The 27,726-nt window shown below is 36.8% G+C and overlaps 1 protein-coding gene across 3 annotated transcripts in view; it reads left to right on the forward strand.

Moving 5' to 3' along the window:
- UBE3D (ubiquitin protein ligase E3D) overlaps positions 1–27,726 on the forward strand; it is a 154,217-nt gene that overhangs the window by 56,245 nt on the left and 70,246 nt on the right. The window contains exon 10 of one of the 3 annotated variants that reach the window (XM_088023924.1): positions 11,859–12,500. The exons of the other annotated variants lie outside the window; for them this stretch is intronic. Within the exon in view, the coding sequence (XP_087880050.1) occupies positions 11,859–11,928 (70 nt within the window). The 3' untranslated portion in view covers positions 11,929–12,500. Of the gene's footprint in view, positions 1–11,858; positions 12,501–27,726 lie in introns of those variants that run through there. 3 annotated transcript variants of the gene reach the window in all.

The following is a 27,726-nucleotide window of genomic DNA, read 5'->3' on the forward strand; positions in this document are numbered from 1 at the left end:
CTGCCACTGATACAGTGGCAGGTGACTCGCAGAGGGGTTGAGTGGGAAGTGGAGGGTGGCAGTCATCTGCCCATAGAGATGCTCCCATTTATCTGTGTGGCCTCCGAGGGTCTCATCAAAAGCTTTTGTTTGAAGAAGGGGTTCCAGAGCTGATACAAAAATGTTTGAGAACCACTGTTCTCTTTGCTGTGCATTTCACCAGACTGGGCTTGAATTCACTGGGTCATGGCAAAGTCCCTACTTTAACAAGATTGACAACATTGAGATAGTTCTAATTGACTGAATGGTCTTCCTCTTATTGAGCTGAGATCTATTTCCCAGAAACTGATCCAGAGCTACCAAAAATCAATCTGTTGATTCTTGAATATGACAACTCCTCTAATATTCAGATAATCTGAAATTCAGTCCTAGATTTTCTCTTCTCCAAGCTTAAAATAGCCTCAAATGGAATGGTTTCAAGCTTCCTTTTCCTTGTGCAGTCTCTTTTTTTCCCACTTGGTCCCCTTTCCTATTACCATTTTGATTGCCCATAAGAAGATGTTGCCCCAGCCTCCTGTCAGCTTTACGTAATAGGGTAAATCAGGTACATCTTTCAGGGCTGTTTTAGGTAATTTAGATGTAAAGGGAAGAAGGCATTTACAGTGGTACCAGACAGGAGAGACAGAATTTCAAGAACCCATTAAACAAAATTTAATGTCAGGTGTTAAAGATGGTCATTTATTCATTCATTCAACAGATATTAAATTCATACTACAGTGCTAGGTACTGGAAATAGAAAACTGAGCTAAGGCATCATAGACCTTAGTAGAGTCTAGTGGGAAAGACAAATAGATAATCAGTGCTATGAAAAAGAAGTGAGCAAATCATAGACAAGCCAGGTGGGATAGGATTCCAGGAAGAACTGATGCTTGACTGCTGTCTGAAAGATGAGAACAAGCCAACTATGTGAAGAGGCTCTGGGCTTGCCCATAAGAAAGCAGTACAAAAGGACCTGTGGTGGGAGAGAGCATAGTGAGGGCAAGAGATGGGAAGAAGACCAAGGTGGCTACACTGGAGAGAGTGAGATACGGGGACAGGGTAGGAGGAGCCAGACCAACTCAGGATCTTGGAGGCATTTTAAAGAGCTTGTGTTTGTGTTTATCCTAAAAACAATAAGAATCTTTTGAATGTTTTGTCCAGAGAGAAGGGTGAGATGGTTTAATGTATGCTTCAGAAAGATTATTCTGGCTGCCAACCAGGGAACAGTTGAATATGGTAGATCAGATAGGAGGCAATTGCAGAAGCCCAAGAGAAATGACTATAGTGGACGATGGCAGCTGAGATAGAGTTGAGAGATACTATAGTAATATTGCAGTGTTTGTGATTGATTGGATTTTGGAACCAAACCACTATTTATTGGGATAGATAACATTGGAAGAAGATCAAGTTTTGGGAGAAGATCATGAGGTTTTATATGTGTTGAATTTGAGTTACTATTTGAGTCATTCAAGAGGAAATAGCAAATAAAAAGTTAATATATAGACTTGGAGTTCAGATGAAAGGTTTGGGCTGTGTTTTTAAATTTGTGAGTCATCTTCATAGTGGTCATAATTGAAGCCAAGGATGGGTGGGATTGTTTAGGAAGAGAGAATGGAAGGACTGAGCTGTAAAGAATGGCCCACTTTTATGGGCCAGAAAAAGGAGGGTGAGCCTTGAAAGCAGCTGGAGGAGCGGAGCAGCAGGAGAGGTAGGAGGAAAGCAACAGAGTGCTGTTTCATAGAAGCTGAGGGAAGAACAAAGTACTTGAAGGAGAAGGAAGAGGTCAGATTGCTGAGGAGTCAGATCAGATGTTGAACGTAAAACGTGTATTTGGTTTAGACTGACACAGCCATCAGTGACCTTAGCAGGGACTGTTTTGTCAGGTGACAGTGCTGGGAGCTGGATTGGAATGGGTGAGCAGTGAGTGGCAGGGGATGTGACAGAGACAAGTGTGGACAACCGTTTGAAGAAGTTTGGCCCTGAGGGGAAGGAGCAATAGGAAGGGGATAGGGAGCTCACCGAAGTTAGGCAGGTGGGTTAGACCCTCTTGAGCCTATTTAAAAGCCAACAACAGGGCGCCTGGGTGGCTCAGTTGGTTAAGCGACTGCCTTCAGCTCAGGTCATGATCCTGGAGTCCCGGGATCGAGTCCCGCATCGGGCTCCCTGCTCGGCGGGGAGTCTGCTTCTCCCTCTGACCCTCCCCCCTCTCATGTGCTCTCTCTCTCTCTCTCTCTCAGATAAATAAATAAAATCTTAAAAAAAAAAAAAGCCAACAACAAGGATCCTGTTGAGAGGAAGAGAAGAGGTTGATTACACATGAGAAAGAAGTGGTGGTTGATTCCGACAGGACAGGAGGGGCTGGTTTCTCCAGCTGAGGTGTAACAACTAGCCTTAGGAGCAGGGATAATTCCCTTTCTGTAACAGGAGGGAAGATCAGAATTGGAGTGGATGGAACAGGTTTGCATACTAGGTTTGGGGACAATGAGAGTCTCGGCCTGTGATGGCTTCTATTTTATCTATAAAGTAGGAGTGATGGGGGAAGAGGCATAAGAGGAAAAGGGGTGGGTGTAGTGGACAGTTGGAAGTTTGAGGAGAATGGAGAAGATTCAAACGGTCATTTGGAGAGGAGGTGAGTGAGATGACTAGAGATGTGTGGGATTGGTAGGCGTCATTCATTGCCTGTTGAGGTTTGTGGTTGTGAATTTATAGTGTGACTTGGTCCAGTGTATCACTGAGCTGAGTATCAGCACAGAGAAAACACGGTTGGGGTCAGCAAGGGTCAAGCTCTATTGTCTCGATGCAAAGGGTATTGTGTTATTTTTGTGTTATTAAAATGATGGACTACAGAATCTGTGTCGCCTGTTTGAATGAAGACTGAGAGTTGGAAAAGGGCCTTGGCTTCTCAGCTACTGAAATGTAGCTATAGTAGAGGAGACATTTACTTTTAATTGTATAGCTAAAGCTTCTCAAATGTTGTTTTAAAAATATCGGATTACTGATGGGAAATAACCTCTTTTAAATATATTAAGGAAAACTAGTACTTTAAATGGAGCTCTAAGCACTTATTTAAATATATGCTCTGAGTTAAATTTTCTTCAAGATTGTTGGTTCATAGGATTTTTGTAATGCCACTTTATAAGGAAATTTATTGGCTTAATGTGGGATAATGAGTATCAAAGAAAAGGTACTTAATCTTCCGTATCTGCCAGAATTTCAGTTTGACATTTGTCATCTAAAGCAACTGCAATGGTCCTGGTTGATTCTGCTTTTATTCTAGTCATTGAGAGTGAAAAATGAACCTTGGATTCAAAGGCCAACTGAGTAGAGGGAAGAAGTCAGTTTCAGTAGCACTTGGGGAATTTTTTTTTTTTTTTTTTTTTTTTATCCAGATGGCTGCATGAGCCCTCCAAGGTACTTAAGCCTCTATTGGAAACAAGATACATTGAACATTATGTCATTGGTCTCTCCATTGTTAAGGCTGGCTGCTATTGTAACACCTATGAGAGTAAGTGCTTGTCTCAGGGACTTAGGCAGGGCTTCAGGCCCAGGGCCTCCTGCAATACTGCCAGTCTCCAGGGGATGCCCACTATATTACTGCATCATAGCAACTCCCAAGAACCTTACTCTAGCCATTTTCTCTACTGTGTTAGAGGAAAATGATCTCCTTACCTTAAAAAAATTAGTCACTCATAATTCCCCAGGTAAAAGATAAAGGCATTCTCCTCAAAAGTAACTTCAACATCATGGAATAAAGCTCAAATCCCCTTGGCCACCTCGAGTTCCAGTTTCCCCTCTAGAAGTCACCCCTGTAACCACTCTTTATCTCAACGTAGACATATGTATATAAATGCCCCAAGAGTGTCTATAGAAATGTTTTGTGTGTTACATTCTGTGTATCTTTTCCTTTCTCTCATCATATATTGTAGTACCCTCTCTGTTCTCACTCGGCATTGTATCTTCTCAGTACATATAGATCTGTCTCATTTTTCACAGCTCTCTGCTGTTCCATAATGTAGATAGTCCATGGTTTCTTGTGCCATTCTGTTACAGTTTTTTACATTTTTTTTCTCTGATTCTAACAATTCTGCAGTGAAGACCCTTGTACACGCCTCCCCGTGCAGTTCTGCAAGGACTTGTTTAAAGTGGATGGGAAGAAGGGGAGTTGCTGCTCCTGGGATATATTTATTTTACATTTTTTAAATAAACATTTTATTTGGGGTAGTTTTAGATTTATAGAAGAGTCATAAAGATAGTACAGATGGCTTCTGTGTATGTACCCTTCACGCAGTTCCAGGTTTGCCTCATGTTATCTTACATCACCCTGGCACCTTTTTCAAAACTAAGAAACCAACTTTGGCACATTCATATTAACTAAATCCCAAGCTTTACTGGGACTTCACCAGGTCTTCTACTCATGTTCCTTTTTGCTCCAGGAGCCAGTCCATGGTGTTACATTGCATTCATTCATTGTGTCTTCTTTGTCTCCTCTGGTCTTGGACAGTTTTTTTCAGAAGGACTAGTTAGGCATTTTCTAGAATGTCTTTTAATTTGGGTTTATCTGATATTTTCCTCCTGGTTAGACTGAGACGATGGGTTTGGGAAAGAATACCGTCACATACCAGGAGTACAGGGTATCCGCAGCCATCACTGGTGATGCACACCGTGATCTCTTAAGCTAAGGTGGTGTTGGCCAGTTTTTTCACTGTGAAGTGACTGTTGTTTCTTTTCCATATTTTGTTCTCTGGATTCAAGTCACTGAGTCCAGCCCACACTTAAAGAGGAGGGAGGAAGTTAAATCACATCTCCTAGAAGAGGGGTGTTATCTATATATGTTATTTGGAATTTTCACATAAGGAAGATTTGTTTCTTCTGTTTATTTATTCAGTTATTTTTATCTGATGGACTCGTGTATTTATTTTCTACCTTGGGTTATAATCCAACATCACATTATATGTTTGTTATTAATTTATTTTGTTCAAATTGTTCCAGTTTTGGCCTTTGGGAGCTCTTTTAGGTTGGCTTCTGGGTCCCTTTGACATGCCCCCATACTTTTAATTTTTGATCACCCTTTTACTTCCGATACTGCAGAATGCCCCAGACTCCTATTTTTCCCTGCACCAGCCCTAGACTCTGCCAACCAAGGAGCTCTGGTTCTTTTTTATTAGAGAGTGGGAGTGGCCCTTACTACTGATGTTTTAAATTTTAATAGATATTGTCTAGTTGTTCTCCTAGGGGCTATTCTCTTTGGCACTTTTACCCTTCTCCTCATACCTATTCCAATGTTTAATACCATCAGGTTTACTAATTTTGGTCAGTCTGATAGAACTGCATCTTTTATAAATGAGTGTTTTCCTTAGTGGTTGAACATCTATGTTTATGTTTACCAGCCATTTCAGTTTTCTCTTTTGTGAATAGCGTGTTCATGTTATTTTGCCTACTTAAATTTGTGTGAGTGTGTGTGTGTGTTTGTGTTTGTGTGTGTGTATGTGTGCGCGTGCCTGTGTTTGGTATTAGGATTTCTTACAGATTGTGAATCTTAGTAGTCCTTTATCTTTTGGAAATATTTTTTTCCAGCCTGTAGCTTACTTTTAAACTTGGTTTATAATGTCTTGTGAAATATTTGATCCTATCAAAATTAGGATCCTATCATAATTTGATCCTATCAAAATTAAAATCAGAATTGGCAGGCTTTTGCTTTTGTATCATGTTTAAGGAGATCTTCTTTCTAACAAGTCCACCTATGCTTTTACTTCAATTATTCACTGAAGTGATGATCCAAAGATCTCAAATGGTCACTTGGTAAGCAAAATCGTTTGCTTTCTCTCAGTCCTGCACATTCATCCTTATTCACCATTTCTTCTTGGACATCTTTGCCCTGGCATTCTCCTGGTTTTCTTCTGGCTTCTTTTCATCCTCCCTTTCCTTTGTTTTGACCTCTTCCCTTCCTCTCTTACCATCTCTGCTTTTCCTATAGCCTGACAACTGTATCCCCGACTTCTTTTTCCCTTTTGCTAAAGTTCATCTGCTCTCATGGTAGAAAGTCTAATTTCTATTGAGTAAAAACTTTCAACTCTACATTTTCAGACCTAACTTTCTCTAAGTTCTTTGTTTATATCTCCATCTTATTTCTAGGTTATCTCTGCCAGATATCCCACTGGCTACTCAAATTCAACATGTGCGAGGTAGAAGAAATTCATTAACGTTCCTGGTGAACATATGTTTTCCTCCCATTTGTATCTATCAATGACATCTTGATTCTCCTAGTCACCAGGCTCAGATCCTGAAGTTGGCCATTAATTGTTTCCCAATTACCCTACTTCCAACCAGTTAGGAGGTCAATGTCCAGTGTTCTTTCAAAATCTCTTCATATCTATTCTTTTTCTCTTTAGTATTGTTGCCAGCCTAGTTCACGTGTTCAATACTCTTCATGTGGAGGTTATGTGCGTCTCTTGAGCCTGCCAGAACTCTCTAATCCAGCCTACATTCTGAAGCCAGCCTAGCGATCCCCAATCACATCACTCCCTTGCTTCCTTCTGCCTACCCAAAATCTTTATCTCCTTGGATCATTTTTGAGTTCTTCTACAGCCTAGCTCTGATTTAACCACTTTAGCCCTGCCTTGTCCTATGCCTGACACATCTTCTGTCATGTCCAATCAGAATGGAATTCCACAGTTTCTCATATATTCATTCATCTGTGCAGATCACATATAGTTCATTGTGTTTAAGAGTGCATAATTAGGGGTGCCTGGGTGGCTCAGTCTGCCTTTGGTTAGGTGTCTGCCTTTGGCTCAGGTCATGATCCCAGGGTCCTGGGATCAAGCCCTGCATCGGGCTCCTTGCTCAGCAGGGTGTCTGCTTCTCCCTCTCCCTCTGCTGCTCCCCTGCTTGTGCTCTCTCTTTCTCTCTGTCAAATAAATAAAATCTTTAAAAAAAATGTATAATTACCCATAGGAGTCTAAGCTTTCCATTTCATCCAATGTCCTTATTTTTTTTTAATATTTCTATAAGAAAGGGATTGATATGGAAATGGATATCTTTGTTTATAAATATTGTTACATGGGTAAGGTCTTCATTAACAGACCTAAAAATTTTTTCTTCTATTGTACATGGCTCATAAACTATTCCTGACATCCTGGGGAATTATATGAAGATAAATATATAAAAATTTATTCTAAGCCCTGTGTGTTTCTGGGGTTTTTTTAACTCTTATTTTCTTAGCATCTCTTATTTCCATCATTTTTCTCCTTTTAGCGACATAAAATAATGATACCTCTACTGGTGAAGTGACTTAACCTTACTAATTTTATCACGGAGTTTGTTTCTAAATCGATAAGGCCGAAAGGGGGAGGTTGGAAGTCACAGTTGACATTGTATGTGCTAGGTTGTTCAAGTTAACTCTGAAAAGTTATTCAGGCATAGTTGAGTTTTCTGAATAGAAGTGTCTTTGGATTCAAATAAGGTTTATATAGACACTATAGACTGTCATTCTGCTTTCCTTTTTCTTGGGGGTAATACTTTTTTTATTTTTTTGTGCATCTATATCCTCTTCTTTTTTGTAAGCTTGCTATAAATCCCCTCCTCTTTAAAGTCTTTCCTAAGGTTAAGTATTGTGGTTTTAATTATCTAATAATAATATTTACTATCTTTGAGCTTTTACTATACATCAGACTTGTCCTAAGCTTTGTAATATACCATATCATTGAATCCTTTTTAACGTGTGTGGGAAAGTGCTGTGGTTAGAACAAGTCATCGAAATTGAGGTTACTGGCCCAGTGAGGCACAGCTAAGATGTAATAGATTCAGGATTCGAAAACAGGTCCGTCTTCTAAACCCTTGGTTATGTCTGCTATGTGTCCTTGTGTCAGTATTTACAGACCACCATCAAAAACACTGCCTGTAAAAGCAAAAAAAAAAAAAAAAAGAAAAAGAAAAGGATGGGAATGGATTTATTTACTAAGTCTTGCTTTTGGACTCTTCAGATTGATATCATCAAGGCTCCTTCCTGTTAGCTCCCAAGTAAGACTAACTAATCCACTCTTTTTACCTACCTAATGAAGCCTAAACTTGGCTTCTGCTTCTAAACCTAATTTCAGTCTCTACTCTTTTCCCCCGCTGGTTGCAAGCACCAGTCTTAATTTGCTGCTCCCAAGCCCATCTTAGTCTATTTTTACACCATGTACTCACAAATGGCTTCTAACCATATTAACACTTTTTGGGTTGACCTCCTTTGCTCTCTTTTCCACCTTTGACTCACATGCTCGGCTCCTTTCCAAATACTTTATTTTTTTCAACATTCTCCATATTGAGTTCTCATTTAGGTCTCCTACCTGATTTGCTTTCCCTGGCCTTCTTTGGACCTAATTCCGATAACTGCTTGTATATTCACCCCATTCTTCTCCCAGTGTGGGGTGACAGCCTTAGTCATTGTAAAACCTTCAGATCCACCTTGGCTTACCAGCCACTTTTTACCTCTTTGATGAAACTATTTGGTCGGTGTTTAAAAAACAACTGCAGTAAAAACAGAACTTTAGAGTGGGAGATTATTTGGAAATGCCTTGTCATTAGTAAAATTCCTACCTAAACGGTTTTTCAGATGCTTATAGAAACATGCAAACTATGTAATGTTCACTTTACATATAACTCCGTAAATGTCTTCTAGAAGAGTAGAGTGAGCCTAGAAAAATAAAAGTGACCGTGTTATCTTCTAGTTGAAAAAGTTGGGTATGGGGCTTCATGATGCAGTTGTAGAAATGTATTTCTTAAATTTAATAATCTGACTTGGGACTTCAGTGTGAAGTCAGTCAGTCACAGGAATGATTCTCCCATCTGTAATTGGGGGTGATTGTTAGGGCATTTGATACTGAGATGACCTGAAATATTTGGGGCACTTAGAAGTTGTAGGAGGATATTTGACACTTTACAACAGGGAGAGTATGGGATTGGAGTCAGACATGGAATCTTGTCCCAGATTTTCCATTGACTAGCTACGTTGCCAGACTAAGTGATAGCCTTTAATCTGGCTCTTAATTTCCTCATCTTTTGGGGTAAGTATACTTAACTTTATGCAGTTCCATGACTTTGGGACACTTAGAAGCATTTTAAAGAGTGTGATCTCTGTTGTATTTAGTTTGTCTTATAAACTGAAGGCTTAGTTTTCTCTTGCTACAAGTATTTAATGAATGCAGTGCTTAGCCTCAGATTTAGTTCAGCAGACATTCACTTAGGCTTCCTGTGTGTAAAACTTTCTGCTTAGAGATATAGAAGATAAAAATATAAATGAGACAGAATTTTTACTTCCAGAGTTTCAGTGTTTAATCTTGGAAACTAACAAGTTACATAAAAGCTCTAAAAGGTACACATGCTCTGTCCTATGATAGAGATGAACAAAGGGCTTTCTCATTAGTTCTAATTAAGGAAAATTCCATAGAGAAGGTAGCATTTGATCTGAGAATTAAGGGATGGAAAGATAATGGGGGCTGGAGGTTGAAGAGGAGAATTCTGAACAAAGATGGGAAATTGCAGGATGCATTTCCCAAAATGTATTTTAAAAGATATTAATAGGTTTTTTTGTGGGAGCAAAAAAGGATGCAATAGTCAAATAATACTAATTGAGATTCATATCATACAATAATTATTGCTTATTATTGTCATTTTTGTTAATAAATTTGTGAATCAGTGGGCTCAGTGAAATTGTATGTAAGCATTTTTACTGCTAGACTGCTCAAATAGCAATAAAGTTCAGGGTGAATTACTAAGAAGCATACAGTACTTAGCACTTGTGAATCTTACGTGATTATGGAACACTTTTTCATGGGAACACTAGGTCTAAAGAATATACTTTTGAAAAATTGCACAAGAAGATCCTATATATCAGTGGAGCAGAGTGAATATAGAAAGAGAGACTCTCTGATATTAAATGAATCAAAGTTGGCAATTAAGAATTTAAGGAAGAAAGAGACTGGAGTATATACACACAGAAGACATTTTCTGTCAGCCAGTAGGTGTCAGCATACGCCAAGTACAGCTCGGTTGTATCCAGCAAGGAGAATAGACTGAAGGAGGGCAGTGAATTGTTGATAATTTCCATGAGTGCTTGTATACCAAAGGAAGGGAATTCATAAGAGAATTTATATTTATTTAAGGTTAGTATGTTTTAAGCCACTCAAATAGTGCATTGTATTTTGCTAACACATACACATTCACAAGAACCTTGCCCTACTGTACCACACAGGTAAGGTAGAAGATTTGTTTATTTATGTGCTTGTTCATGCATTCAACTAATAGTGTGTCAGGTGATAGGTACACATTGGTGAATAAAAACTTTGTAGAACATATAGTCTAGGAATGGGATTCACCTACAACTGGTATTAATCTAATATCTGTATTGTGTATTCTGGTGACTTCATGGAAAATACCCAAAAGGCAAAGTTAGTTCTTATTGGGGGACTCAAATAGAAGTAATCCCTAGAATGGTTTATAATATAAAATATGTCCAACAGCATCAATATGTACACCAGCCACTCATGTTGGACTCTGTCCAGTGTGCTGGGCTCCCAGGATTGGGAGCTAGAAATAAGCTGGCCTATGAGGAATTAACAACTACTGGATCTCTTCTGCAAGTATACATGTGTGGCCAAGTGTTACTCACCGTAGTGCCCGGGTCCCATAAGGAGGGGAGGGGGTGGAGAGGTAACCAACAGTTCCAACTCACACTTCCCTTGGAAAATTCAGTTTCTCCTACTTTATCTTCCCTTCCCTAAAGAATGCAGATGTTTTTACAGAGACAGACTTAACTACAGATCCCATTTCTGTACCTTGGAGGCATGACCTATAAATGTTGGAGGGCTTATTTGACATCTTGGAATATTTATATAAACTCTGTACATATTTGCACTGAAATCGGTTGAAACGAAAGAAAATTTAATGGAAAATTTTTAACTTCTGACTTTTTTTGCATGAAGATCTTAATTTTTTATTGATGTACTTGGGACTTTTGCAGGTGACACTGATAATGCTAATGTGACACGTACATCTACTTCTTTCCAACCATATTGATTATGCCTGGCAGCTCTACCTCCTGAGGCTATGTGCTTGGCAGGTTTATAGGTAATCAAAGCCTTGGTGAAAAACCTTAAGGGAAAATTCCAAAAGTTGGGAATTCAGGAAATGCTCAGGGGAAGATAGTTTTTGTTTAGCCAGTTTGGAAGGTAAATCTTAATTAGCTATGCTAATTGCTATGCTATTGTTCTCTTTTTTTTTTATTTTCAAAATGATAACTCTTTCTTGTCAACAAAATCTGTCCTTCTTACATTCTTATATAAATCTCCATAAACCAAAATTTTGGGGGGAAGAAGATTTACTTGTAAGCCATGGCAACATACCTCAGGAATCATCATCCATTCTTTATTTTATAGTTTAATTCATTTGCCCAAGTTAAATAACTAAAGATTCTGTTGATATATACCAAATTCACAGGGTTATTTTGAAAAACCACCTGATTCCTGCCTAACTCAGTGTATTAATGAATCAGTGCCAGGTATTTATTTGATAAGCATGGTGCTAGGAAAGCTGAGGTATTACAGGCAGATTAAATAGAATCCCACCTTCTTGGTATCATTGGGTGACTTGAAGATATGTGATGGTTTTAAAATATGCCCACAAATTCTTTATTCCTCTCCTTAAGAGATGGAGTTTAATTCCCCTGTCCCTTGCGTGTGGGTTGGACCTAGTGAAACACTTCTAATGAATAGAACAAAGTGGATGTGACAGAGGGTGAATTCTGAGAGTAGATCATAAAAGGCACAGTGAATTCCTTGTCTATGTGTCTCACTCAATCTCAGGGGATCCAGCTACCAGCATGAGGACCCTGGGGCCCCAGCCCAGCCTTCAGATGACTATAGCCCCTGCTGACATCTTGACTACAGCCGCATGAGAGAGCCTGAGCCACAGCCACCCAGCTGAGTTGTTTCAAGATTCCTGTCTCACAGAAACTGATGTTTGTTGTTCTAAGCTGCCCAATTTAGAGGTGATTATGTAGCAGTAGGTAACTAACTCAAGAGATAAGACAGAAACCTGGAGTTCTTAAGACATTTTGCCCTCACTTCCAGCAAATTTCGTGGTGTCTGTGAACCCCATGAAATTGGATAAAAAATTATGTGTGTTATGTATGTGCATTTTTATGGCAAGTGTCCAAAGCTTGCGTCAGCTTCTAAACAGGGCTCTTAGTCTCTGAAAGGCTACAGATCTGTTTTTATTCGGAGGAAATACAGCAGTGGGGCCCAGAGAAATAGAAAGGTTTCACTGAGGGAAACATCTCTTATATATAAGTAATTGATGTGTATTTGTTGATGAAGACTGGAATGAATTGAACTTTAAAAAGTGAAAAGAACTAACATGGTTATATGGAACAATTCTCTTTCAAAGTGTGCTTGCTTGCTTTGGATCAGGGGTGGGCAAATTGTAGCCAGCAGAACAAGTCTAGATCCACCCCCCCTTGCTTTTGTAAATAAAATTGTATTGAAACACAGCCACACCCATTTACATAAACATTTTCTATGGCTGCTTTTACCATATACAGCAGCAGAGTTGAGTAGTTGTGACAGATGTCCAACAAGTCTAAAATATTTGTTATCTGACCCTTTATGAAAAAGTTTGCTGACCTTTACTTTTTACTAATGAAATGAGGTTGGCATTCTTGTGGCAAAAAATGGTAGGTAAAATGCACTTTCCTAACTGATGAGTGAGTGTACTACATATCATGTAGCGGCCTGTGTTAAAGGGAAGTAATACATTAATATTGACTCTTCAAGCCCGACAGGAGTAATTGCTGTCCTGGTCAAGGAAAAAGTGGCTATCTGGACAGCCTCCTGGAGAAATGAGATTTGTAGAGCAGAGAGCAAGGGTTAATGATGCTGGATCCGAGGTAAACACACTGGGGCCTAAACTGCTAACAAGGCCCTTCAGCCATAAAGGGCATAAGTGGGAGAGGCCTGTGTAATTTCTTACTATAAAGGAGCTCTTGCTTCCTCTGTATTTGTCTGGACAGCCTAACATTTTACTTTTTTAGCCAAAGATTTCATAAACCCGATATATAAATGATACATACATTATTTTGAAATAAGGTTCTTGAGGGCAAGATTCAGGTCTGTTTCCTTTCTAATTTCATTTTGTATAAGTGTTGTGAACTCTCTTGTCACTAAGAGTTCTGGATTGATTCTTCCAGATGAAAGTGATACTTACTTTAGTACTGGGCTTTAATCCTGGAACTTCTGGTCTGATTCTGTTTTCTTGCAATTAATTTCCTGGCAACACTGGTTTTGCTTTGTACTTTTGGTTCCAGTGTGCTAAATGTTTATCCTTAAATATCTAAGACATTTCTCAAGCTTTATTAATAATCTAGTTTAGAAAATGTCAGGAATGGAAATGGCACGTAGTAGATCATGTCAGTGTTTTATACATTTCATCTTATTTCTGTTGACTGTGGCTGTCCAGGTGCCTGCCGTTCCCCAAGCGCAATACCCAGTGTATACTCATGGACCTCTGGTGAACACTGGCTGAACACTTCGCTGCTCAGCATGGAAGAGCAATTACCAAATGCATGCATCTGTATTTGAAGCTAATTGTTTAAGAGTTCTGTCTGTATTGCTGGTTATGTCAGTGAGAGTGTTTGTTTTCCTCACAAATTATACTTCAGTCAGGGGGCCAATCTCTCAGAGTACTTTAGCTAATTTCCTAAGAGTTCTGACCAAGTTTATAATCTAATTAATTACATTTTGCTATGAACTGTTTGGCATTTATAGAATAGTCATTGGAGAATAATATAATGAATATCTGTTTTCTTCCCTGTTTTTAATACACCTTACCATATTACCGTATTTGTGATAGATAGGTAGGTAGGTAGATAGGTAATTTTTAAAAATAAAACATTAAAACAGTTGAAGCTTCCTCTGAATCCATCCCTTGTTATCTTTCCCTGGAGGAAATGTGGTACCTGAAATTTGGTGTTTTTCATTGCCATGAATACTTCTATCAATAAGAGTATATACTATTGATTGCCATGCATACTTTTACTAAATATGTGTACTTTTATACTTTTGCTAAATATAAATACTAAGATTATATGCTCTGAATTTATATGTTTTTAATGCCATGTAGATGGTTTCCTGTTGTATTTATTTTTTTCAACTTGCTTTTTAAAACATTTTTTAAGGTTTTTCCATGTTGATACTTGTAAAATATTCCTTTATCAAAATATACCACAACTTATTTATTGATGTATCCTTTCAATGGACATTCAAGTTATTTTCAGTTTTTTTCTATTACAAATAATGCAGCAGTTTGCATTCTTACTCATCTCTCTTTGTTAGTTTGAACTTTTCTTTACACTAAGAAATGGAATGATTGAGTCATAGAGTACATTTCAGTATGATTAGATACTTCCAGGTAGCTGTCCAAAGTAGCTGTACAGATTTACACCCTCACCAGCATTATAAACCTTCCTGTTGCTTCACATCATGGTCAACATTTTATAACTGGCTGCTTTGATATTTTGTTATTATAAATAGTATTTTCCTAATTATTAGTGTGATTAATTTAAATACTGGCTCTTTTTTAAAACTTTAACATTTTTAACTCTTTCACATTGTGTTGGAGATAGTAGTAGCTACTTCAGTGAGACAAGAGAATTTGGCATAAGAATTATAAAAGAAGAAATAAAACTATTTGAGGGTGTTATGATTACATATCAGGAAAAAACAAAAGTATCCATGAAAAAACTACTATAAACAGTAAGATAATTTATTAAATTAGCAAATTATGTAAAGGTTACTATTTTTTAATATATAATCAAAAGCCAGTTAGAATATATTATGGAAGGGAATAGTCCATTTACAATAGAAAAAGACAGAACACATTGACTTAAGAAATGTTCCAAACTTGTATGAGGAAAATTATAAAATACTCTTGAAAGAGACTTCAAAAGTGATCTAAAATAAATGGAAATATATGCCATATTCTTGGATAAGAAGGTTAAATGTCATTGAAATGTCAGTCATCCCTAAATTAATATATAAACCCAATAAAATAAAACTCTAAAAATACTATAAGATTTTGTTTTGTTTTCAGCTAGACAGTTTGATTATAAAGTTCATTTGGAAACAAAAATAATTAGGAAAACCCTGAAAAATAAAAGAAATCATGGGAGAGATTAGCCCTATCAGATATTAAAGCATATTATTAAGATACTGTAATTAAAATGGTACTGTACTGACCCATGAATAGACAGACCATTGAAATCCATTAGAAATAGACCTGATCTCATATGGACATAGAATATATAATAAAGGTGGTTACACAAATTGGTGAGGGAATGTAGAATTTATAATTTGTATTTGGATGGTAGGGTACATACAAGGAAAAAATAAGATTTTAGTATTCACATCATACACTATGACGCATTCCAAGTAGATCAGAGGTTTTAACAAAAAAAAATTATGGGTGAATTCTTTTATCACTTTGGAGTGAGGAAAATTTTTCTCTCTCAAAATCTAAAAGCAATGAGAGAATGATGAGTTTGATTACATAAAAATAAAAAAAAACTTTTGTTCAACAAAAAAGCATCATAAAGTAAAAAAAGAATAACTATGAAAACTCTAAAAATTCAACCACAAAGGCTGATAACCCTCATGTATGAAAATCTACACACAGAGAAGAAAGCAAGCTAAAACCCTATAGAAAAATGGACTACAGATGTGCACAGATATTTCATAGGAAAAGAAATGCAAAAGAACTCTTACACATATGAAGAGATGTTCAATCGTACTCTTTTTTTTTTTAAGATTTTTATTTATTTATTTGACAGAGACACCACAGTGAGAGAGGGAACACAAGCAGGAGGAGTGGGAGAGGGAGAAGCAGGCTTCCCGCTGAGCAGGGAGCCCGATGAGGGGCTCCATCCCGGGACCCTGGGACCATGACCAGAGCCGAAGGCAGACGCTCAATGACTGAGCCCACCCAGGCGCCCCTGTTCAAGCTCACTCTTAATAAAAGAAGTACAAAATGAAACATTATATTAGATTTTATTAGATTGGCAAGAATCCAGAAGTTTGACAACATATTCTACTGGTAAAACTATGCAGAAATGGGAAGTCTTGTACAATACTGGGAACACAAAATGATAAAATCCTTATGGAGAGGAATGTGGCAAAATTTTAAGTGTACTTACCTTTTGATGGAGCCGTCTCACTTCTGTAAATTTATTTCAATTAGACATTGGCCAAAAATGAAAGGACAAACACACAGGACTATTCTTAGTACTATTTGTATTGTCAGTAACATGAATGAATGAATAAAACAAAGAAACAACCCAAATGTCTGTCAAGAGAGGACTAGATAAATTTTGAGGCACGCTTGCAGTTAAGAACCATACAACCATAAAAAGTTATGACAGGTAGCGCTATGGCAAAGTGAAGAAGAAAATGTGAGGAAAAGTTTTGAAGAAAAGTATATAGTAGGCTATTGTTTGCTGAAGAATATGAATATATTTGCTTGTATTTAAAAAAATGAAAGGATAAAACATAAAATTTAAATGATATTTGTAAAAGGACGATAAGAAGACGAATAGAACAAAAATAGAAATTGGACTCTTTAAAATTTACCTGATTTTATAGCTCTGTCTTTGGAACAGGTACATATTTTACTTAATTATAAAACAGAATATAATTTTTAAAAGCCATCCCTAAAAATCTAAAGGAAATTTAAAAAGAAAGAATGTAAGTTGGTAACATAAATGCATAAAGAGGAAGGGCTCCAAGAGACTTTAAAACACGGTAGCTGGATTGCATATCTTTCTTGGGACATACCGTAATACAACAAAAGAAAACTTTAAGAAAACCTTAAAATCTCTTCAATAATCATACTATTGGTGATAGTGTGGTACTGATACACTGAGACTGTTTATATGCATTTTAGGGTAAGTCAAATGAGTAATTTTGTTAGTGTCATGAAAACTGGGAGTTTGGGCAAGGGAAAAAGATACAGATGCAAGATTGATGAGGTTAAGTAAAACTGTTGTCCTAGGTTTACAATAGAACGTTAAAATAAATACATGATTTATTTTAATCCTAAAAGATAATACTTTTTAGCTTTATTTGCTGAGAAAGGCCTAAAAATATTGACTAACCCAATGACGGTGCATTCCTAGAACCCAGATTATTTGGTTTTTAGTTGCCATTTCCCACTAAAAGCAACCAAGATTCCATCCAGGAATGGGTGATTGCAGGTATGTACAGGTAGTGTACAAGAAGAACTTGTAATATCTTGTCCTAACTGAAAATAAGTTATCAGATATCAGGGTCATGTCAAAAGGACTAAGGAGGCAACTTGAATAGGCTCCACTAGCTAAAGATGGGTTGATTTGAGTATCAGTAAGGGTAATAACTTAATATAAGGATAAAATAATAAATATGTTTAGATCCATAAGTTCTTAATGATACTAAAAAAAAAAAAAATCCAAGAAATTTCACTGGTCATTACTTTTGGAAGATGCTAGTGAGCCATCTCATTGCTTTGAAAACTGGATGATAAAGGGGGGGCAAAATCTACCATTTATCCTGCTTTTCTTCTTTGAACCCTACCTCAAAGTAACCAAATAGATAATGAAGGGAAGTTTCTTTTTATAGAAAGATTCCAGCTGATCAATCAAAAAGAAATCCTAGAATTAGGATATCACCATTTACTGACCCATCATGAAATCATGGAACTTGGGAACATCACAAAAAGACAAAGGGTGGTGGTGGGGGTGGTGATTATATGTCTCCTGGCAGAAGTATATAACCCTACCTATGAAGTAAGCTTCCCCAACGCAGCAAACCTCGTCATGTCTCTAGATCCAACTCTCAGCTTGCAGGAAATTCAGGAGAGAAGAACATATTAAATTATACCCTCACGTTGTAATTGGCAAAATTCAGACTGAGAAACACTACAAGACAACCTGGTTTCCAATGAAAAGTTAGCAAGGGGGGGAAAAAAGATAAAGAGAAAGAGAATCTATTGATTAAAAGAAACATATGACTTAATAAACAATACATTATAGAACTTATGTGGGTCTCAAACGAACTGAAAAAAAATTTAAAACAGTTGAGGATGTGAACATTTGATGACATTAAAGAGTTACTGTTAATTTTTTTTAGGTATGATAATATTGTGGGTATATTTTTAAGTGGGTCCCTATCTTTCAGAGTACATATTGAAATATTTACAGGTAACATGATAGTATTTGTGAAATTGACTTTAAAAAAAAATCAGGGGCTGAGGGTATTTGGTGTATACAGCTGAAACAAGATTAGCCATTGATAATGTTGAAGCTCATGATGGGGATGTGGGTGTTCATTATGTTTATTTATACTTTGGTGTATCTTTCAAATTTTTGACAAAACACTTGTTAAAATTTAGCTTAAATCATTTTCATTGAGAAACAGGCAATTTATTATAGGTTTCTGCTTATCAATTCATACTTCTAGAAAACAATTAAATGAAGGAAATCCTCACATTATCGTGGTGTTTTTGCAGCAGTACCTGATAAAATGTACCTGAATTGAAAGTCAATTCTCCATTCATCAACTAGCTCTAGGATGTATACTTCTACTTTATTCCCCTTGAAAAATAAGACTAAAGTAATTACTTAAAATATCCTATTATGCATTAGAAAATTATTAATAGGCCTTAATAAAGGGGAAAAGAAAAGGTTCTTCTTTCCTTACAAATGGGTATATCTCAAAGTTTCTTTCCTAGAACTACAACAGTGTTTCTCATAGAATTATGTTATAAATGTCAAATAAATTTCCAGGCTAGTCCACAAAAATCCGTAACATACTGTAATGTAATTTACAAGGCTGACAGAGTACTAAGCATTTATTACAAGCAAAAATTAAATAATTTTTCTAGGAAAGTGCTTTCTTAATTGAATTCTAAATTCCAAAGGATGAATGACTTTCCCATATCTTTTTAGGGGTTAGTCTCGTTAATATTCCTAGATCATTAGTTGCCATATGCTTTGAATTCAGGAAGCAAAGAATGATGACATTCACATTACCTGTGACTCAGACTTCTCCTACTCATAAATACTTGAAAGAGCTTAGATTTTCTGCATATGAATGATTTTAGCAATAAAAACCTGCTTTTTATGTTTTTTTCTATACATTGTAATCTCATTTGATATTCACAAGAAACCTTTGAGGCTTAAAGCGCAAATACTATTTCCCCCATTTTACAGGTGAAAAGACTGAGGTTAAAAAGTGTAATGGAAAACACTGGGGAATCAGAGGTACTGATCTGAGCCCTGATTCTTTTGTGAGGACATATGCATGTCGTTTAACCTCTTGAACTTAATTTTGCTTATCTGTAAAGTCTGTGTAATGAAACCTCATTTTACAATGTTCGTGTGAAGACTAAATGAACTGATATATGTGAAAGAGTCTGATGACATATAAGATCCTTTGCAGATTTTCATTCTGCACTGATGAAGATAATGGTAGGGCTGTTTGAATAAATGGTCATAAAAAAAGAGGAATGTTTAGGAAATGGGATATATTTCCTATTAGAGGAAATGGGGAATGTTTATCTTAGAGAAAAATCAGGAGAAAGTGTTAGATGTTGCGAGACATTTTCTGAAAGGCTCAGGTTCTGAAGAGTAGATTTCACTCCGGTTAAAGAACTGCTTTGCAGTGAGTCTACCTGTTACTGGAGTTTTTCAAGCAAAGACCATATAGTCACATGTGAGTAATATTGCAGAGGGGCTTAATTCCTCCCAAGGTGGATTATGCTCTGAAGTTCTATCATTGAAATCTAACAAATTTTCAGAGTTGGGTGAAGATTCCTGGTCACTGATTCCAAGGCCTGAGAAGCACGAATGATGAATGTCCCATAATGGGATAAAATGGCAGAAAATGATTTATAAGCTGATTCCTTTCAAGTTCACTAAGTAAATATTAATTAGGCACTTACCATATTGCAAGATGAGGTGCTGTGTACTGAGGCATTTTTAAAAAGCCTTTTCTAGTGTTTTATTGTTTGAACATACAAGATTCTGTTCTGTTTTCAATCCTTCTCTCACCTTTTAAATATATTGTGTCAGTCTTGATCTTCTCAGGTCCTGTGAGGGATATGAAGAAATGTTAACAGTGCCCACTACTATGTTCTTGTTATTCCAACTGATTTAGTTTCCAATTTTGTTGGAACTTTCCTGTGTGGACTTTAATTCTCCAGAGTAGCGTCAAAAATGTGTTGAAATGACCTCCTAAAAAAAGAAAGGGAAAATAGATCACCTAGTACAAAATATGTTTTTGCATCCTAGGCTGTAGGGATAAAATATGTGGCTAGATGAGTAATGTATAAGAACCTTAGTGCTATTTAAACATACGGATGAGTGCATTGTGTGTATTTTGTGTATTTAAAATTGAAATTTTTGTTTGAACAGTGTCTTTCATTTAGTGTACTTCATGGTGATTTATCATAATAGACTGCTTTAAATCATCAGAAATAGCAAGACATATGAATTTCAACAATAACTTCCCCAAGGCTAGAGAAGTCAGCAGGAGCTCAAACTGCTAGGTAGACACTTTTTTTTTCAAACTCATATGCAAGTGTAAAACTTTTATGAGGCTGCTTTAACGAGGTCCTTTGGGACTTAGGGTTATTTATCTAAGCTCTTACTAAAAATGAAAACTTTCCTATGTTTAGCGCTGTGAAGCAAAACTGATCTTAACAATACTGTAAGCTGGAAGAATGAATCCTGTTCTGCAGACCGACTCAAAAACAAAGTTAGGTAACTTCGGGGCTAGTGTTGCACTGACATCGTGGTAATGGGATAGTGACAGCAGAGCCAGTATTTCAAAGTCTCCTTTAATTAAAAACTTGAGCTTTACAATGCTGGTAATTTAGGGTTTGACATGACATATTAAAATGACTTCCAGCCCGGGAGCCCTGTTTCACAGAGCACTCCAGTGTCTGCCTTGTGGAGTCGTGTTGCCCCAGGACTGGGTTGCTGGGTAAGAGGTCTGTGAGCACCTTTTCATTTATGGTATCTGCACTTGTTGAAATGTATCTTTGGCTTCCGCCCTCCCCCACTGAGAAGTGGGGCACAGGAGAGAGGTTGTTTCTAAGATTAATGTGCCAGAATCACGCTGTACATAACCTAGCGGAAGAGCTGGAGCTGCTGCAGGAAAAAATTTGTAATCTTGAAACGTGTTCAGCGTCTTTGTAGGTTTGTTCTGGTTTGATGAGTCTGGGTCCTGCCGTAAATCTATTCTTAGACCCTGGGAGCCAGGATTTTAAATTATCTGTAATGCAGTACAATTTAAAGGAGTGAGGACATTATGAGGGGAGAAAGCAAATGTTACAAAATCAGGGTCAAGACCTTTTGTAGACTTTTAAGAGCATATCAGAGTCAATTTAGTCTGTGTATATCCAGTCTGCTTGGCAAAATTTTAAGATGAGAAGGTGCTGGAAAAATAATGAATGCATGGATGGAAAGGTTGGGTAGAGAGATGGACAGACAAAAGTACTTACTCATTGGTAATAGGACTGTTGGTGAAAAGGTTTCTCAGCTACGTAAGTATTAAAAAATTGAACAAACATATCTGAATGAGATCATGGTGACAAGTCCAGAATTTTGAAAACATTTATAAAATGACCAAAAATGAAAACCATTAGCCAGAGAGCATTTTAAGAAATTTTTTAAGGTTCTTACTTCAACAGTTAACCTTAATAGTGCTAATGTAAGTCATTGGAAAGAATGTATCACTTAGTGGAGTCTGGGGACTCCTGAGTTACCACCTCTGTTTCATAGGAAGTAAAAATACTTCTAAGACAATAGAGAGAGGAATAAGAGTATAAAGCACACAGATGATATTTCTAAGGAGGGAAGTACAGAACCCCCAGCTGGTAATTATGGTTTAGAGTATGAAGGAGACAAAGGGCAAACACCAAGAGAGATGATGATGGCAGAAATATTGACGGAAGGTCAGAGAGAGAGGCAGTGCAAGTATAAAATTTTAAACAGGTTGGGAAATGTCAACATGAACTTAAGTTTAGGAACTTCTATTCTGAAAGAATCTCATAGCAGTTGCAAATGGGAAGAAGACTGTATGTACACGTGATTTTACCTCTTCAACTTGAGCAGCTGTTTCAACAGTTGAGTTGCTAGGCACTGTCAGGAATAGAATATTTTAATTTTGGAGAAACCCAACTGTTAAAACAGCTGTTTGGTCTGATTAGACTTGAGCTGGCTGGGCTTAGGTTGTAAGACCTAATGGGAACATAGCACCAGGCAGATTGGCTATTATGATTTTATTGCACATAACAAAAATATGAACGGATGGTTGGTTGGACACTGACTTTCCAAAGAAGTCACATTCCCTGGTTTGTTTTGGCAAAGGGCTAACGCAAATAACATGGGCTTTTACCTTGTTCCAGGTTCATGGACATTATCTAAAATAATTGTGCCTTATAGTCTTTGGATGCAAACATTTTTCCTAGTGTTAAAAAAAAAAAAAGAAAAGGAAAGAAAACTCCCTAGTACTATTAACATCTCTTTATTTAGTCTCTTAATAGATAATATACCTGCTCAAGTCACTTCAAGTAGTCATTTGTTTTATTTCCTATTCTTCGTGATCTAAGTAAAGAATCCTATTAATAGCAACCACCAAATTAGTCAACTTGTAGGCAATGCATTTTTAATATCGAGATCAACTTGAGTGATGCTCACAGTGATAAAAATCTTGAATTCCAAATTTATCTCAAATACCTTTTTTCATGGAAAAGACTACACATTAGGTTAGTTTCAGGTAAATGAAAGATTTAAAGTACTTGTTAAGATGATTTGATTGTTTCTTGCTTAGAAAAAGCTGATTTTATTTGATATAACATTAATACACATTTTAAACATTCCAAGATAGGCTTCATTTCCTTTCTTTAAAAAAAAAGATTTTATTTATTTATTTGAGAGAGAGTGAGCAAGTGCCTTTGAACAGTGGGAGAGGTATACGGAGAGGGGGAGAGAGAGAGAGAAAAGTAGACTCCCCGCTGAGCACAGAGCTGGACTAGGGGCTCCATCCCATGACTCTGAGATCATGACCTGAGCTGAAATCAAGAGACGGATGCTAAAGCACTGAGCCACCCCGGTGCCCTATTTTGCTGTTTTGTTTTTTTTTTAAACTGATCAAGATAGTGTGTCTTTCCATGTCAGTATAGATTTATAATTATTATTTAAGTCTTGATTTTGGAGGGTTTCATACTTTGAAGCAGTGACTTTTAAAACTCAATGTTCTAAGTAAATTAGAAAGCAGAATTGAAGATAATACTTGGGGCATTAATAAGAGATGAACTCAGGTATCAAAAGTATAATTTTGTTATTTTCACTGAAAACTGTGTGTTTATTTTACTAACTAAAGCAAATTTTTATTTTTGAATGTTTATATCAAAAGTTTAATAAAAATACTTTGTTTATAAATGAAGTATTTTATTTTTTAAAATAAAATTAAATAAGCTTTTTTTAGTTAGATCATTAAGAAACATTGTTTTCCTTTCTTCCTATTTTGTAGGCTAAAAAATACAAGCTTCCCTTATTTTAACACTCACAAATAATTTCTCATCATTATGAATTGTTTCAGAAGATGACAGTTTTTTTATATTCACAGTATGATGTATTGTTGCTGAAGAAAAGGACAAGTCAGCTTTTGTAGCTCTTCTAGCACTGGTAAATTCAGGTGCTTAAGTACCTTTAACTAATTTCTGAGAATACCTTTAATATTTTACTAGAATATTGATTTCTTGAGTATCCCATATTTAACACTTTCCTTCCTTCCTACCTCAGTTATACACACGTACACTGTACAGTGTTGATTACTGTACAGGGATGATTAAAGAGTCTTTTTTTTTTTTTACCTTGGTTTCAGATATTGAGAGTAGCCTCTCCAAAATGAACAGAATGTAGAGTAGTGAAGCCACCTACCAGAGACACCTCATTTCAAGGGTGTGGTGGCAAGGAAAGAAAATATTATGTATTTAATAATTTGTAAAAAATCATGGCCTTTGGAGATTAAAATGAAAGTCCTCTTAGGTTCCAAAAGCTTCCATTTAATAATATTTGATTCTGCCTTGGAACAATTTAGTCAAATATTTCTATTCTTTGACTTAAGGTGCTCCTCCTAGGGAATACATCTTAACTCATAAAATTCTTGAATAAAACTTTAAAGCATATTTGCCCTAAAATCCTATCTTTATAGGGCTAATGGGTAAATGATAGACATAAAATTTAGGAGACTTTCTGGCCTGACCTGGTAGATCTTAGTGTTTATTTTACTAAGGTATGAAAGAACCAGAGTATTACAGAGGAATTGAATTTAAGTTGGTAGGAATAAATTTTCTCTATGCAAAATTACTTGGAAATTGATTTTCTTACCTTGCCTGAAATGGATGTGGCCAGCTGTGCTTTCACTCTATCAGAGTTACATTGATGTGTGACTTCGTAAAAGGTCTGAAACGAGAGGACATTTTCTAAAATCAAGGATTGTTGCATAGAGAGCATGTGTAGGTTAGCGATCTTGGTATTTAAATTCTCATCTCTCCTCATGGAGGGACACAATTTTAGTCATTGGGATTTGCCTTTTAATGGGTCAGACAGAGTCAGCTGTGACTTTGGGTTATGCAATTTAGTATAGCTTAATAGCTAAGACACAAAGATTGGCCAGGCCTAATTCATCTGAATTGAGTTACACCATTGCCACTTGCCCTTTTGTGCAGAAAGAGTGTGTGGATTTCCAGGAGAAGGCCATCTGAAGGTGGACTTAGGAAGACTTGTAGAGAGAAGCCACAGGTACTAAAGATGACGGTGTTCCATAAAGGCAGGGGAGAGTAGAATTGGATATGTTGCCAGACCACCAGGTTACATCCCTGTCTGAAGCCATGGGCTGATAGAGCTCTGATAGATCTCTCTCTCTTCTGCTGAGACCAAACATGGTTTCACAATACATCTCAACACAGCCACTGCCAACCAATTTGAATTGAAAAATGAAGAAAACCTCTCTGTTTTACTAAGCCTAGGAAGTAATAAAAGCAGCAGTCTTAAATTTTTGCTTTGTACTCTGTGCATCACAAACACTTTTCCATCCACATTGGCAAAGGACTTAAACTGTGGGGCAGACTGGGCAGTGTTGATTAATGAAAGTGTTGGCTGAGTTGGCCCCCTGATGGGACAGGGAACCAAGTGGTTGCCAGTATGAGGTTTACTTTGGAGGATGTTATTAGAGTGGACCTAATTTATTACATCCCAACCCTCATACTTTGATTTCCAGTTACTCAGTAAAGTGATTAAAGCGTTGGAAGTGCATTTCTCAGCCTTCCCTTCCATTGATATTCTCTGGTAATGGAATGAGGTAAAAATGTGAGCCAGGAGACCTCTTCAAAAACTGAAAGCTTTTCGTAAGTGGTTATACTTATTAATATGCTAACACAGATATTATATATAGTTAAATATGGAACTGTTTTTAATATTTTATAAAAAGTGGTATCTGAAAGCAAGGGGTCCTACTCTGAGATCCGTGTATCTTGAAAACATTATGTTAAGTGAAAGAAGCCAGACAAAAAAGGTCACATATTGCATAATTCCATTAATACGAAAGGAGGACATGATTAGTTTTGGGGAATTGGGTGGTCTGGGAAACATTCAAATTTATGTGCAGAATTTTTTTTTTATAAATGAGCACTGTTGATGGGCCCCGGGGTAGCTCAGTCGGTTAAGTGTCTGCCTTTGGCTCAGGTCATGATCCCGGAGTCCTGGGATTGGGCCTGCCCACCAAGGGCTCCCTGCTCAGTGGGGAGCCTGCTTCTCCCTCTCCCTCCACAGCTCCCCCTCCTTATGCTCTCTTGCTCTCTCTCTCTGAATAAATCAATCAATGAACCAGTCAATCAATCTTAAAAAAAATGAGCACTGTTGTGGGGAGAGAGTCTATAGTTTTGATCATATTGTCAGAGACCTCTCACCTTCAAATGGTTTAAAATTCACTACTTGGAAGTTAAAATTCACTACTTAAAAATGAATTTGTGTTGTCTTCCTTTTATAAATATATAGGAGAATATAGTTCTTTCTATATAAAGTTTCCTTTCCTCTGCCTGTGGTTTTTAAAGATTTTTTTATTTCTTAACAATACAATTTTTATTTTTTTTTTAAGATTTTATTTATTTATTTGAGAGAGAGAGAATGAGAGCCAGAGAGCATGAGAGGGAAGAGCGTCAGAGGGAGAAGCAGACTCCCCGCTGAGCAGGGAGCCCAATGTGGGACTTGATCCTGGGACTCCAGGATCATGACCTGAGCCGATTGTAAAACCTTATAGCTTATGGGTTTGTCATAGTTTTCTTAGATTTTCTGGAAAGATTTTTTAATCAATTTTTTACATTTAATAACTTTTACTTTAATACACCTTGAATTTAATTTTGAATATAGTATCAGATTGGTTTTTTAATTTATTTTCTTCCAAATATACTTTTGTATATTGTATATTTGTATATAGTTTTGTATATTTGAAATTTTTTGCAACAAAAAGTTAAAAAAATCTGAAGGACTAGTTGGCCTTTTTTGATGGACTTCTAACTATTCTAATGTTATTATGGAAAGTTTCTGGCAAGCATGTTCAAAGAGGTGTACTCTCCTTTAATGAAAATGTTTCCATTATGCAGCCATAAAAAAATGAGATCCTGCTATTTGCGACAACATGGATGAACCTAGAGGGTATTGTGCTAAGTGAAACAAGTCAGACTGAGAACAAATACTATATGATTTCATTCATGTGGAATCTAAAAAACAAAACAAATGAATAGACAAAAAGCAGAATCAGACCTATAAATACAGAGAATAAACTGATGGTTTCCAGAGGAAAGGGGGTGTTAGGGGTTGGGCAAAATGAGTGAAGGGGAGTGGGAAGTACAGGCTTCTAGTTACGGAATGAGTAAGTCACAGGCCTAGGGAACATGGTCAGTGGTATTGTAATAGCATTGTATGGTGACAGATGATGGCTGCACTTGTGAGCATAGCCTGATGTATAGAAAAGTTGAATCACTATGTTGTATACTGGAAACAAATAAAACATTGTGTGTCAACTATACCCCCCCAAATTTTTTTAATAAAACAGAATTAAACCAGTGTTTATAAATTGCAAAATACTTGGAAACAACAATAAATAAAGTATTGCCGGTCCAATCCCTAAGTTCTCAACAACTGGTATCTTGTAATAACATATGCATTTATAAAAAACAAAATCTTTTATTGTTTTTTGGCATGAACAAATAAACCTAATTTTTTTTTTTTTAAAGATTTTATTTCTTTATTTGACAGACAGAGACACAGTAAGAGAGGGAACACAAGCAGGGGGAGTGGGAAGAGGGAGAAGTAGGCTTCCCGCGGAGCTCGGAGCCCGACGCGGGGCTCGATCCCAGGACTCTGGGATCATGACCTGAGCCGAAGGCAGACACTTAACGACTGAGCCATCCAGGTGCCCCTAAATACACCTTATTTTTAGATTGCCTTGTTGGTGTCTTATTCAAAGCAGAACCATTTTCCCCGTGCTTTTTGATTTGTGGGAGAGAGAGATTGCCTTGACAATTCATATGTCTTATGGACAAAGTTTAAAAGGCATAGCTTTCAGGGATTGTGTACCT

This window comes from Eumetopias jubatus, unplaced genomic scaffold, assembly GCF_037043125.1.
Source record: "Eumetopias jubatus isolate StellerSeaLion01/CBP00866 unplaced genomic scaffold, mEumJub1_p1.0 scaffold_6, whole genome shotgun sequence".
Classification (NCBI taxonomy): domain Eukaryota; kingdom Metazoa; phylum Chordata; class Mammalia; order Carnivora; family Otariidae; genus Eumetopias; species Eumetopias jubatus.